The sequence below is a fragment of the Engraulis encrasicolus genome, chromosome 11 (assembly GCF_034702125.1).
Source record: "Engraulis encrasicolus isolate BLACKSEA-1 chromosome 11, IST_EnEncr_1.0, whole genome shotgun sequence".
Classification (NCBI taxonomy): Eukaryota; Metazoa; Chordata; class Actinopteri; order Clupeiformes; family Engraulidae; genus Engraulis; species Engraulis encrasicolus.
Genome location: NC_085867.1, coordinates 37477905 through 37492904, shown reverse-complemented (window position 1 = coordinate 37492904; position 15000 = coordinate 37477905). Strand labels below are relative to the sequence as shown.

The following is a 15000-nucleotide window of genomic DNA, read 5'->3' as shown; positions in this document are numbered from 1 at the left end:
CCACTGGGTCACCAACGTATAGTGACAAAGAAGCTCCCACGCACTGTTCACATTTGCAGAGTTTTCACTTGGAATGGAATTGCTTGAGAAAGGTCACAGACCGAAACGTCGCAAGTAAAAACTCTGCAAATGTGAACAGTGTGCGGGAACTTCTTTGTTTCAAATGCCCTATATGGCCAATTCAGCCATGCCTTGAGCACGGTCCCAAACAGTACAGTAAGCACCATCCAACCTGTGTTTTTTTCTTGGAGCTGGGTTCACGCTTGCTTACAACCTTGTTCAGTTTAACATTTTCCTTTTAAAGACACTGTGCATAAAAGCATTTGCTGAATGCACTGCAGTGTAACTGAATGTAATGTACAACTTTTGTTTATTTTCGAAAGGTGTGAAAAAATGGCTCAATAACAAGAGGTGGCTTGGCGACTGTCCCCAAGCCAGAAAAGTGTGTGTGTGTGTGTGTGTGTGTGTGTGTGTGTGTGTGTGTGTGTGTGTGTGTGTGTGTGTGTGTGTGTGTGTGTGTGTGTGAGAGAGAGAGAGAGAGAGAGAGAGAGAGAGAGAGAGAGAGAGAGAGAGAGAGAGAGACAGACAGACAGACAGACAGACAGACAGACAGACAGACAGACAGACAGACAGACAGACAGACAGACAGACAGACAGAGAGAAAAAAGAGAAAAAGGACAGAGGGGAAGAAAGGGAAAGAGGAAGAGAGCTAGAGAGAGCTTAGCACTAATCTATCCATTAATGAATGCATTCAGCCCTTCTTTGTGTAGCCTCTCTGCCCGTGTCGCCCAAACAGCCGGTGCCTTGGACTTGGATTTTTTCCCTAAGCACTGTGGACTTTTTCTTCGCAGCCGGTGCCTCTCTTCGACCCTCCTCATAGCCTGAGCCTCTGTTCACCCTCCAACACACCCCCCCCCCCCCCCCCCCCCCATCCCAGGGGCCTCTCTGAGGTGTATCGCGGGTGTTGAGTTTTGCTCGCAAAAAGTGTCCCTATAATAACACCACTCACACTTCGAAACACGAGACAGCGCCTTCGCCTATGATTACGTCGCGATAACACTCATCCGCCGTTGCCTTTGCCCATTCATGTTAAGGCATAGATGTAGCCGCCCGCTAAGTCAAAAGAACACACACACACGCACGCACACACACACACACACACACACGCACGCACGCACACACACACACACACACACACACACACACACACACACACACACAGGCAGAAGACAATAGCTGGCAGAGGACCACAGCGTTGGGCTCTTTTTAAGACTTAGCGAGGGAGGTCTGTTCTTACTCATGAGTAGGACAATGCATCTCTCTGTCTACATCCCTGTCTTGTCTTCCCTGCCTTTGATGAATTATCTCTGGTAGGGAAGAGGTAGGGTAGGCTTAGCATGTAAAGCCATTAGTTGGAGGTGAGGTGAAACAAGGTGTGTTGCAGGGGCTAGTGGTGGTGGTGTGGTGAAGAAGAAGCAGAAGAACAAAAACAGAAGAAGAAGAAGGAGGAGGAGGAGGAGGAGGAGGAGTAAGATCAGGAAGAGGAAGGCAAGAAGAAGAAGAAGAAGGAGGAGGAGGAGGAGGAGGAAGAGGAGGAGGAGGAGGAGGAGGATCAGGAGGAGGAAGGCAAGAAGAAGAAGAAGAAGAAGAAGAAGAAGAAGAAGAAGAAGAAGAAGAAGAAGAAGAAGAAGAAGAAGAAGAAGAAGAAGAAGAAGAGGAAGAAAAAGAAGAATGAAAAGGAAGAGGAGCAGAATAAAGAAGAGGAGAAGGAGGGCAAGAAGAAGAAGGAGGAGTAGGAAGAGAAGGAGGAGGAGAAGGGCAAGAAGAAGAAGAAGAAGAAGAAGAAGAAGAAGAAGAAGAAGAAGAATGGGGGGGCAGGCTGGGGTGATGCTGTTGGTGGTAGAAGTGAAGGTAGAGAAAGAGCGGGAGAATGCCTAACAAAAGAAGAAAAAAGGGCCTAACAGTGCGGAATAGGATAGACTTGGATTACTCTGTGCGGCACAAACAAAGCTCGGTTTGTCGATTAACACTACACACATACAGTACACAATACAGTGTCGCTAAGGCTGCGGTGAGTCTCAGTGCACAGACGTGGAAACAGCACCACGGCTCTACCGTACGGCCCAATGCCAGTGGGCAGAGAAGCCAAAGGGGAGGGGGGATACAAAGGGGTCAGTTGTCCTGGGTCCATGGAGAAGGGGGATGCAAAATTAGGTCCTGAGTACATTACATGTATTGGATCTGGCTTTCAGATGAGTTTGTCCTGGCCCAGCAAAAGTTGCCAGCAGCCCTGGCAGTGGGAGGTAACGTTAGATCTACGTACACCTCCCCCCATCCCTCATTAAAGGGGTCAGTTGTCCTGGGCCGATGGAGAAGGTGGGGGATGCAAAAGTAGGTCCTGAGTACATTACATGTATTGGATGGGGGGGGGCCTTTCAGATGAGTTTGTCCTGGCCCAGCAAAAGTTGCCAGCAGCCCTGGCAGTGGGAGGTAACGTTAGATCTACGTACACCTCCCCCCATCCCTCATTAAATGGAGCCACAGTTCCGAAAGCCTGCAGACTTCCAGTTTTTTCATCTCCTTTGTAGCGTGCCCTCAAAAAACCATTTCAACCCAGACGTTTAGGGCGGCGAGATAACGATCGATGTCTCTATTTGGTTTCCTCCCTTTGCTCTCCTCCTTGTCTCTCTTACCGTCTTAAGGTAAGCCGTCTTAAGGGAGGTATTGAGTGATGGTGTGACTGTCTGTGTCTCTGTCTTTGTTGTCGACAGAAGGCCTTGTGGTTTAGTATTAAAATGACCTCAAATTTGATACAATGATGGGACGAGACGAGGCGTCTCACACAGAGGACATGACTGTTAACGTACAAACTTGTCTTTGTATTTATTGGTATCACATCCTGACCGAATGAAGCCATGAAAGGACCAAAATATCTTTAAAAAAAATATGCTTTCAATCCTTCACCAGGCCTGCTAGTTATTCATCACATACAGTAAGTCTTAAATCCCATGTGAGGAGATAGTCACAACTTTCCAAACAAAGAATCAATTGAGAGGTATACACCAAACACATAATTTCGAGAAACTGCAAAACAAAACCTTTTGGCTCTTAATTGGTATGCTCCTTACTTTTTTTCTCATCTCTTCTTGTCTCTCTTTCTGTATTTTGTCATTCCTTGCCATGGGCTGGGCTCATCTTTTTGGACTCGCTGAGCGAGAGACAACAGCGTGGAGACACCGCAGGCACTGATCCTCGCTGACCCCTCGCTAATGCAACGCAGGCCTCCCTCCTTCCCTCCCTCCCTCCCTCACTGCTAGCCAACTCTACTCAGTGGAGAGGAGAGGACAGGAGAGAGAGAGGAGAGGAGAGGAGAGGAGAAGGGAGGTAGAGGAGAGGAGAAGAGAGGAGAGGAGAGGAGAGGAGAGGAGAGGAGAGGAGAGGAGAGGAGAGGAGAGGAGAGGAGAGGAGATAAGAGGAGAGGAGAGCAGTGGAGAGGAGAGGAGAAGGGAGGGAGAGGAGAGGTTAGGGAAGGAGAGGAGAGGAGAGGACAGATGAGTGGAGAAGAGGGGAAAGGAGATGAGGAGGAGATAAGGAGAGGAGATGAGACGAGACAACAAGAGAGGTAGGAGAGGTGAGGAGAGGAGAGGAAAGGAGAGGAGAGGAGAGGAAAGGGGAGGGGAGAGGAGAGGAGAGGAGAGGGGAGAGGAGAGGAGATGAGAGGAGAGGAGAGGAGAGGAGAGGAGAGGAGTGAAGGGAGCAGATGAGAGCAAAACAGAACAGAACAGAGGAGAGGAGAGGAGAGGAGAGGAGAGGGGAGGAGAGGAGTGAAGGGAGCAGATTAGAGCAAAACAGAACAGAGGAGAGGAGAGGAGAGGAGAGGAGAGGAGAGGAGAGAGCAGATTAGAGCAAAACAGAACAGAACAGAACAGAACAGAGGAGAGGAGAGGAGAGGAGATGAGAGGAGAGGACATGAGAGGAGTGGGACTCAGTGAGAGGAGCAGAGAGGAGAGGAGAGGAGAGGAGAGGAGAGGAGAGGAGAGGAGAGGGACCTCACTGTTTATGCATAACATAGAGACATGAGCCCCGACAATGAGCTAGGAGGAGGGTAAGTCGATGAGGTAGGAGAAGGGGGAAGGCGATGAGGTAGGCGAAGGGGGGAGGCGATGACAGTATGTCATCAATAAGCATCCGAGGGCATGTCCGCATCGCACGCAGACATCGCACCGCAGCACCAGGCCGAGGCACATGACTTCACCACACAGAGACCTCACAAAGCTTGGAGACAAGCCGCTGTGTCAGGACAAGACAAGACAGCTCTTCTTCTGCCTTTTGACTTTTTCTTTCCATGAGGGAAATGATTATTAGTCTGTTGCAATAATCAGACTGATGTAATCGTATGGAGCATCCAATGTCATTACCAATCTGAACCTTCTCGCTCTCGACTTTGATGACAATCCAAGTCGGGCTGTTAAAATTCACCACCATTATTTATAATGATAAAACGTTCTGAACATTATAGATGACGAAGGTGCAAGGATGATGTATGCAGGAGACCTCACAAAACTTGACGATGGGCCGCCGCGGTGGGACAGAACAGCTCTTGTTTTTTTCTTCTTCTTTTTTTTTCTCCACAAGGGAAATGATTATTAGTCTGTTGCAATAACCACATTGACCATCCAGTGTCATTACCAGTATTAATCTTCTGGTTCTTGGTTCTGACAATCCAAGTTGGCGAGTTCACTACCATGATTTCTACTTCTTAGTGATAAAAAATGATACAAGATATAGAGGATGAAGGTGCAAGGATGATGTATGAAGGAGACCTCATAGAGCTTGGACATGGGCCGCTGTTGTTGGGACAGGGACAGGTTTTTCTTCTTTGTTTTCCTTTTTCCTTTCCATGAGAAAAATGATTATTAGTCTGTTGCAATAATTAGACTGAGGTAATCGCATTGAGCATCCAATGTCATTACCAATCTCATCCTTTTCTCTCTGATGACCCTAGACTATGATGACGGATTTTTGTACAAAATTTGTGAAAAAGTGATAAAAGCTATAGAAGAACAAAGATGATGTAACGATGTAAAGATGATGTAAGGATGTATTGATGATTCACAGTGTGTAGGCAAGCGTTCCAGAATAATATATATAATATATGCATTAATTCACAGGTACAAACAGGTCACTGGCTCCTACTATGCATCTGAGGAAAAGCATCAGCTCATATCCTGACTGCATTATATATACCACCCTGCTTTTTCTATTCACAACTCTACACTGCAAAGAGACTTCAATGGCTTGGATAGCACTGAGGTTATCCTCCTACGGTGCATGCATCATCTCTGGCAATATATTTCAAATCTTCCAAGGGGTAGGAAAGGCCATCCTTCCCTGAACGTTAAATGGAGGTGAACAAGACATTGAGCAAACGCTGATGTGCCCTGGCAACTGCATTAAGAAAAGGTGATCCAAAGGAAGCTTTATTACATGACGTCGACAACAACACTTGTCGAGCCTGATGAATATTATCGAGCAATCTTGCAACTTTGTGGTTGACATTTTGCTTATTTTTCTGTCATTGTGACGTGACTCTTTTGATGAGCCACACACCGTAAATTGTGACTGCTATTGCTGACAGCCTAGCTGATTTCTTCAGTGCAAAAAAGAACCCATTGTTCTAAACTACTAGTAGACAAAATAAATTGAACTCTAATTGTTGAGATGACAGGGAGAGAAAGTCTGCACTCCATTCCGCTAAAGCCCCACTGAGGGAAGTCTCACAGCAAGGGGAATCTGGCCGCGAGTGAGAGAACGAGCGAACTAAGCAAGCAAGCCGAGTCTCGGAAGAAGACAATGTGGGACTAATCTTCGCTCTGCTGGCCTGATTGGCATTTTAGACAACACAAACAGCTTGAAACAAAACATTTTTTCTTCCTCGCAACGCTGGAAATGCCTGGACTGCCATATTTTGTAGAGCATCTCCACGGCTATCTGCAAAACAGAACGTGCAGTAGAGTAGCGCAGGCCAACAGCCAGACCAGGCTCCTGGGTGGGAGCATGACAACACGCGGTGGTTGTTGCGGCAAAAGAGAGAACGCTTTTCTTTTAAAAAAAAACCCTCAGAGGGAAAAGTAGGTCAACTGTTGCCTTATTTTGCCACGATGCAACAGAGGGTCTCCATAGCGATGCCTTTTGTGACACAGCACAGATGTGTCACGAGCATTCCACACCAGGTGACCGAAATGCAGGACGAGAGTGAGTGCAGGCCTTCAGAGGAGAGGGGTCACATACCTTCTCACCTTGACAACACTGTTAAAAAGCTGCACTGACATTTGGCCTCAAGTGCCATATGGGAGCCATGTGCATCTGTTCACTCACCTTGAGTGGCTTTTTGAACATTCTGAAATGGAACGCATCCGCAACAATGCTACATTCTTAAGTTCCACACTATATTCTATGGACCTTAACATTCTTTAGAACATTTATCCTCCCAGCATTCCAACACACTGGTGACTTGATACACCGTTGAAGTTGAAGATGAATCCAGCCTATTACGTAAAGTATAAAAGCTATGGGATGACTGCCTAAGATTGTTTGTTCTTCTCCTGCTTGTAATGATTGGAGCTATTTTAAACCACAAAATTATATCACCTAATAACGTCTTATGGCTGTGGCCTCTTTGGAATGAGTGGCGGTCCTTGTTTAAGGGTAATGACTGTTATGGAAGAGGTAAAGAAAAAAGGGAAAGAGGGAGAAAAAAAGAGTGACAAAAAAGACAGGCAGAGAAATAAATGGAAACAGAAAGAGAGATAGAAACACACAGAGAGAGAAATTGAGAGAGATAGAAACCAACAGAGAGGGTAAGAGTGAGAGCGAGAGACAGAGAGAGAGAGAGAGAGAGAGAGAGAGAGAGAGAGAGAGAGAGAGAGAGAGAGAGAGAGAGAGAGAGAGAGAGAGAGAGAGAGAGAGAGAGAGAGAGAGAGAGAGAGAGACAGAGAGAGAGAGAGAGAGAGAGAGAGAGAAAGAGAGAGAAACCAAGAGAGAGGGCGAGAACGAGAGAGATAGAGAGGGAGAGAGAGAAAGAGAAAGAGTGAATGAAGAAAAAACAGGAGAAAGAGAGAACAGGCATTGATTATGTACTGTGCACAGCAGGGAGCTGAGCTGTAAGGGGGTGAGCTGAGCGCTACCCCTGGCTGGCGTCCCTACAGCTTGGGGCTCCGCCGCTCTCCTGCTCCACTGCTCTGCTCTCCTGCTCTGCTCTGCTCTGCACTGCTGCATTGTGTGGGGGGATTTCTGTGGGGCTTAATTGGGACGTTTTCTGCTTTGCAAGCTGTTCATGATCACATCCGCCCTCCCCATCACGCACACACACACACACACACACACACACACACACACACACACACACACACACACACACACACACACACACACACACACACACACACACACACACACACACACACACACACACAGTGTGTGTGTGTAGCACTATCTGTTTTGGAGAAACTGGCTGCGTTACACACAGATGCACAAACGCACACATGGACACACGCACACAAACACACACATGCACTCACACACACCGTGTGTCTAGGACTACCTGTTTTTGGAGAGACTAATTGGGTTACATACACACACACACACACACACACACACACACACACACACACACACACACACACACACACACACACACACACACACACACACACACACACACACACACACGTGGCACATACACGGATGGTGGATGGGTAGGTAAGCAAACACACACACACACACACACACACACACACACACACACACACACACACACACACACACACACACACACACACACACACACACACACACACACACACACACACACACACATACACGGATGGTGGATGGGTAGGTAAGCAAACACACACACACACACACACACACACACACACACAAACACAGAGTGTGTGTGGCACTACCTGGCGTGCAGGAGGTGGTGGAAGTGCCTCAGGTTATGGCCATTAATGTTCCGCCATAAAACTATGAAGCAAACAACAATGTACTCTTTACCTTCGGACTGGCCTGTGTGTGTGTGTGTGTGTGTGTGTGTGTGTGTGTGTGTGTGTGTGTGTGTGTGTGTGTGTGTGTGTGTGTGTGTGTGTGTGTGTGTGTGTGTGTGTGTGTGTGTGTGTGTGTGTGTGTGTGTGTTTGTGTGAGAGAGCTGTGAACAAGTTGAGGGGCAATGGCGGACATACCTCACACATAGATTTCACGCTACACCCTACTGACCACAAGAAAGACACAGTCACACAGTCTCTCTACTCACAAACACGTGTGCACTGTACGCGCACACACACACACACACACACACACACACACACACACACACACACACACACACACACACACACACACACACACACACACACACACACACACACACACACACACACACACACACACACACACACACACACACACACACACACACACACACACACACACACACGGCTGAAACAGAACAGAGGCATTGTGTACGATAGGCACGGTGTGGGCATGGGGCTTCAGAGAACACCTCTCACACCTCTGAACAATCTAGTGCCCTGCTCTCAGTGAGAACACCAATAACAGGCTGGAATTCAACATTTCTCACAGTGTGGTGGTCAGTGTTTTGCAGTACGGGCAGTGTTTCTTCTCTGATAGTAAGTTTTTCTCAGTGTGGTCAGTTTTCAGTGTTTCTCAAAATGTGTTCCTGAAAGTTTGGTGTAAGTGTCTATAAGCATTGTCAGTGTTGATTTTGAAAGGGAGTAAATTAGTGGTGTCCACTGGTCATACAGCTTAGTCCAGTATAGAGACATTTGATAGACCTAATTAGGCCTACCACAACACAGCACAATCGCATACTGTAAATGTACATAGCCCCCATTAGCCAAAGAAAGGAGTGGTCTTTAGTCAGTATGAAAAAGCATTGGGAACACCGCCTGCTGGAATTAACCTTTAAGAGTGTACCTTCGGGCAGTGAAAGTTCTATAGAATTCTGGGAGTCATTCAATACAATATGGAATTGTAGAATCTTGCATTGTTACAGAACGCATTATTTTTATAGAATGCTCAAAAACTCACACTCTTAAAGGTTAAAACACATCGAATGCATAATATCTCAGCAGCACCTTTCATCCTGCGTGCATTGCGTACCCTAATCGTACTTAATCTCCTGTCACGGAAAGCCCTCAGCTACTGTAGCGTATAGTAGGGGTGCAAATAATATCAAAATGTATCGATATATCGCGATATATTCTGATAATTGAATCGAATCGCACCGTATCGTGGGGCATTCTTAGGTATCGAAAATAATCAAATCGATGACCCCTGCCCAATAACTTAATAGAAGTGAAAAAGTAATTGGGAAAAAAAATCGAATAGTTTCGTATTGTATTGTGGGGCATTCTTAAGTATCGAAAATAATCTAAACGTATCACATCGAATAATAAGATACTTTTATGGGCTTTTTGGGCCTTTATTTCGGATAGGACCGTGAAGGTGCGACAGGAAGTGAGTGTGTAGAGACATGGGGTAGGGTTGGGAAATGACCCAGGCCGGACTCGAACCTGGGTCCCCATGGGCATGCAAGCCCAAGTATGAGGGGCTTAGGGGGCTATGGGGGGCCCCACCACATCGAATAATAAGATATCGATATTGAATCGTATCGTCAAGGAGGCTGTGATTTACACCCCTATAGCATGGCACAATGCTCACCGAATGCCCCGCTTAGCGCTCTGTGTAGCCAGCTGTACGTCCAGTGCCAAAGACTTTGACTAAGTCGCTTACTAATTCCCTCTGACTTGTTACCTTTCAAACACAGGCTGATTAAATGGATAAATACAACAGACTCTGATCCGCATGTACGTACAGTACTGTGCTCCCAGCACATACTACACTGTAGACTTTAGTTCTTAATCGCATTATAATGCCACTTTGATTTGATTATAACAATGAATGCATATACTATACTGTACTTCATTTTGACTTGCCCAAAATGTCGTATCAAGATACTGTATACACAGTGGAAAGAAGGAAATACAGTAATCGTACGCCTGAAATACCGAATCAAAGTGATCGAAGTTACAAAGTAAAGTTTACTGTACGTATTTGGACTATTGAACTGTATAGCATGGCACATTGCCCACTAAATGCCTACACTGCTTAGAGGTCTGTGTACCCAGCTGTACGTCCAGAACACAAGACTTTGACTAAGTCGCTTAATCATTTCAGCGTCCTCTCTCTCCAACCTGTTTTTCCTGTAGTCCAGCAGTGGTTTCTAAATTGGAGATATGGACAATTTGGGCCGATATTTAAGTTAGCTGAAATGTTCTCGCACAGTCCAATGTGTAACAATCATCTGTTCCCCCTGCAAAAAAAGATGACTCTTTTCGACAGTAGAGGCCCAATGGTCTAATTACTTGCAAAGATTTATTCATTCAATTTTTTGTTCAATTTTCAACTAAGTTGTCTATTTCTAACTCCGATTTCTTCAAATACCTTCAGATACGTCCTTTTGCTCAAACTTTGTTTCCATAATTACCTCAAATGCCTGAAAGGTCAGTGATAGCTGACATACTCCAAATGAAGTGTCCTGAGCTGGACCTAAACATGGCTCCCACACAACCCAAGGCTGGGGTTCATTTCTCAAAAGCGTAGTTGTTAGCAGTTAGCAACTTGGGAAGTTATCAATGGGAAATTGCATTGCAACTAACAAAGTAGCTAACGTAGTTAGCAACTATGGTTTCGAGAAATGCACCCCTGAGCTGTTGTGTTGTATCCTTAAAGCTGGGTGAAATAGAGTGGGCCATGCAAAACAGTAGGATCATGATATAAAGTGTGATCCCGTTACATTAATGATAATAATAATAATTAAAGCCGCGAGCGGCGATGACGGGCCCTCGCACCTACGGCTCAAGGCATATCGCCCGAAATCCCATCACATCCTGCCCAAAACAAAAATGGAGTCTCCACGACGTTCGGTTCACGAGATAAAGATATTTAAGAACTCCACTTTTAATGCAGTTAATTTGCCTACCACATGGTGGCGCTATATCAGGTTGCCATAGTAGGCATATAGAAAAAGGTTTATATTCATTACATGCATGAACACGTGCATTTGCACTGTTTTAAAAACACTGCAAACTAAAATGGTGGCCAACTTCCTGTTTCAATAAGAGGTCCAATTATCTCACTTCCTGCTGGGCGTGGCCATGTCAGTGCATGACATTTTTTGTTCATTTTAGTCAGTTACACATCCATAAAAATGTTGAAGTCCGTAGCTTGAACTTTATGCTGAACCCGCCCCATAGGCCCATGACTTAAGGGGGCGCTACAGAGCCCATGAACCGAGTTAGGGGTGGGGCTTGTTTGGAGAGGTACGTGCTGCCCTACCAAACACCTGTGCGAAGCAACATTGAAAGATATGCATGGCAACCCCCTCAGAAAGGGCACAGTGGAGGCACATTTTCTGTCATTTTTTCATCAGAATACATCAAGCCGCCATCTTGTTGTCTTACAACATATTGAATATTACTTCGCAATATATCATCTGCAATGTCTTAAGATCATTTGCAAATTGAAACGAAACTGAACAGTTGTACGGTTCAGGACGAGTACATCAAAGTTCATGGTATGACAATTTTGTTGTATGTCAAAAGTTGCATTTCAAGTCCAATTACCTCACTTCCTGTTGGGTGTGGCCATATCATCCTAAAGACTTTTTTGATTGGCTTAGTGAGATACACACACAAAAAAAATGTGGAGTCTGTAGCTTCAACTTTATGCCGGTCCCGCCCCTTAGGCCCATGACTTTAGGGGGCGCTACAGAGCCCATGTGCTAAGTTAGGGGTGGGGCTTGTTTTGAGAGGTACGTTGTGGCCTACCAAACACCTGTGCAAAGCAACATTGAAAGATATGCATGGCAACCCCCTCAGAAAGGGCACAGTGGAGGCACATTTTCTGTCATTTTTCCATCAGAATACATCAAGCCGCCATCTTGTTTTCTTACATTATATTGAAAATTCCTTCGCAATAAATCATCTGCAATGTCTTAAGATCATTTACAAATTGAAACGAAACCGAACAAGTTTACCGTTCAGGAGGAGTACATCAAAGTTCATGGTATGACAATTTTGGCATATGTGAAAAGTTCAACTTCAAGTCCAATTACCTCACTTCCTGTTGGGTGTGGCCATGGCCTCCTGTAGACTTTTTTGCTTCTTTTACTGAGATACATACCCCCCAAAAAAATTGAGTCCGTAGCTTCAACTTTATGCCGGTTCAGGCCCATAGGCCCAGGACTTAGGGGGGCGCTACAGAGCCCATGTGCTGAGTTAGGGGTGGGGCTTGTTTTGAGAGGTACGTGCTGCCTTACCAAACACCTGTGCGAAGCAATGTTGAAAGATATGCATGGTAACCCCCTCAGAAGGGTCACAGTAGAAGAACATTTTCTGCGATTTCGTCATCGGACTTCAGCAAGCCGCCATCTTGTTTTCTTACAATATATTGAAAATTCCTTCGCAATATATCATCTGCGATGTCTTAAGATCATTTGCAAATTGAAACGAAACCGAACAGTTGTACGGTTCAGGACAAGTACATCAAAGTTCATGGTATGACAATTTTGTCGTATGTCAGAAGTTGACAAAAGTTCAACTTTAAGCGCAATTACCTCACTTCCTGTTGGGTGTGGCCATGGCATCTCAAAGACTTTTTTGCTTGTCTCAGTGAGATATACAACCAAAACAATTTTGGAGTCCGTAGCTTCAACTTTTTGCCGGTGCCTCCCCATTGGCCCATGACTTAAGGGGGCGCTACAGAGCCCCTGGGCCGATTTGGGGGCGGGGCATTTTTGGAGTCCTTCGTGCCCACATACCGAATGCCTGTGCCGAGTTTCGTTAAAAGTTACGCATGGCAACCCCCTCAAAATGGGCCCGACGTGCGGTAAGAAGACAAAAAATAATAAAAAACATTGCAAGAACAATAGGGCCTCGCACCCTCCGGTGCTCGGGCCCTAATAAACATGCCATGACTGGTTGAGCAACAAGAAGCCGTGGCATCAATTTGGCAACAGGCATCATTGCCAGTCGACTGTGGACCGAGAGTGAAGTGTGTGTGTGTGTGTGTGTGTGTGTGTGTGTGTGTGTGTGTGTGTGTGTGTGTGTGTGTGTGTGTGTGTGTGTGTGTATGTGTGTGTGTGTGTGTGTGTGTGTGTGTGTGTGTGTGTGTGTGTGTGTGTGTGTGTGTGTGTGTGTGTGTGTGTGTGTGTGTGTGTGTGTGTGTGCCATTGTTTAACTGCATTGGATGGTAATGGCTGAGTGGACTGTGTGTGTGTGCATGCGTGCTCGCGTGCGTGTTTGTGTGTGTGTCTATGTGGCTGTGTACTATATGCATGTGTGTGTGTGTGTGTGCGTGTGTGGTGCGTGTGTGCATGTTTTGTTTTATTTTTCATACTGCTGAGTGGAAAATCAGTAGGCCACTTCCACACGAAGCCACAGGCACCACTGACTGCATGAAGCCACAGACACCACTGACTGCATGAAGTCACAGACACCACTGACTGTGCTGGCTGGAGGGCCTATGGACTGTAACTACCCCAACTGTGCTCGCCCCACAGTATCATGATGGAGACTAGACGCAGTGGTGCTCAAACTGTGGTACGCGTACCACTGGTGGTACTTGAGACATCTCTGGTGGTACTTGGAAGAATTATATTTTTTGTGCATTGATTTGAAGGCTGATCAAGTTGTTGCAGTCGAAAATGTCTCTTTGGTCTCACATTTTGTAATATTGAACTGTAGGCCTATGAATCTGAAAACATAATGCAGAATAAAACTAGGAAATAGCAAGACATTTAAAAACAAACTTGCATTGAATGTGACCGTAGCTGTTGATGCCGTTATGAACCTCTCCTGCAAAAGTGAAAATGGAAGGCCTTTGCTGCGATATTCTAATGTTGGTTGTCAAGGTGGTTCTCGGAGAGCTCAATATTTTCTCGGGTGGTACTTCACACAAAAAGTTTGAGAACCCCTGGACTAGAGCAAGAGCAAGACCCAGCGGCAGCATTCTTCAGCATTGTTACACGTCATCTCAAGATAAAACACTATGGCTTTCACAATGAACAATTACTGTTTGTCTGTGCTTTTCGTGGTGTTTCTTTGTTATTGTCCATTAATAATTTAAGATCATTTGTGATTAGAAGACGAAGCCCAGAGGGGGGCTTCGAAGTGCATTTAAAAGAATGCTGTTCTTACACAACAGTGGAAACTCGATCATGCCATTTGTCATGGCCAGGACAAAGCCAGAAACAATGTTATAGACAATGCCACACACATAGAATCTCCTCATTGTTCCACAGATGAACACACAACCCACACTAACATGCGCACACACACACATACACATGCACGAGCACACATGCACACCAACAACATATAGGCACACACTCATGTATGCACGCACACATATTAACATACTCACACACACGCACACATACACACAAACACAAACACACTTACCGACTGTATCACACGGCTCATCCTTATGGACACAGAAATCCTTCCTGCAACAGAAAAAAAACACTTATTAGCAAAGCACTGTATCACAGCATTCAGTGTTGCACACAGCACACAGCTTTCCATTTTGAGTGAACACCTACACCTCAAGGCACTCATGCTGTAATTGGTGACAAAATGCAGCAGAAGACATTTCCCGCATTACAGTCACATCACATGACTTAAGTGGATGAAAAAAAAAACACAAGCAGGCATTCTTCAACCAAACCAAATTAAACAAAACAAAAACTCAGGTATCCATAAAGTTACCTTACCTTGCCCTACCTTTTACCCTCCCTACCAGCTGTCCGGATGACTTAATAATAATAATAATAATAATAATTGTATTTGTATAGCACTGTGTCATACAAGGCATGAAACTCAAAGTGCTTAACAAATGGGAAAAAAAAACATTGTT

The 15000-nt window shown here is 45.5% G+C and overlaps 1 protein-coding gene across 1 annotated transcript in view; it reads right to left on the bottom strand.

Moving 5' to 3' along the window:
* The window catches only part of LOC134458312 (A disintegrin and metalloproteinase with thrombospondin motifs 19-like), a 158965-nt gene that overhangs the window by 117173 nt on the left and 26792 nt on the right, over positions 1-15000 (bottom strand). Inside the window, exon 7 of the mRNA XM_063210547.1 lies at positions 14547-14590. Within this exon, the coding sequence (XP_063066617.1) occupies positions 14547-14590 (44 nt within the window). The remainder of the gene's footprint in view (positions 1-14546; positions 14591-15000) is intronic.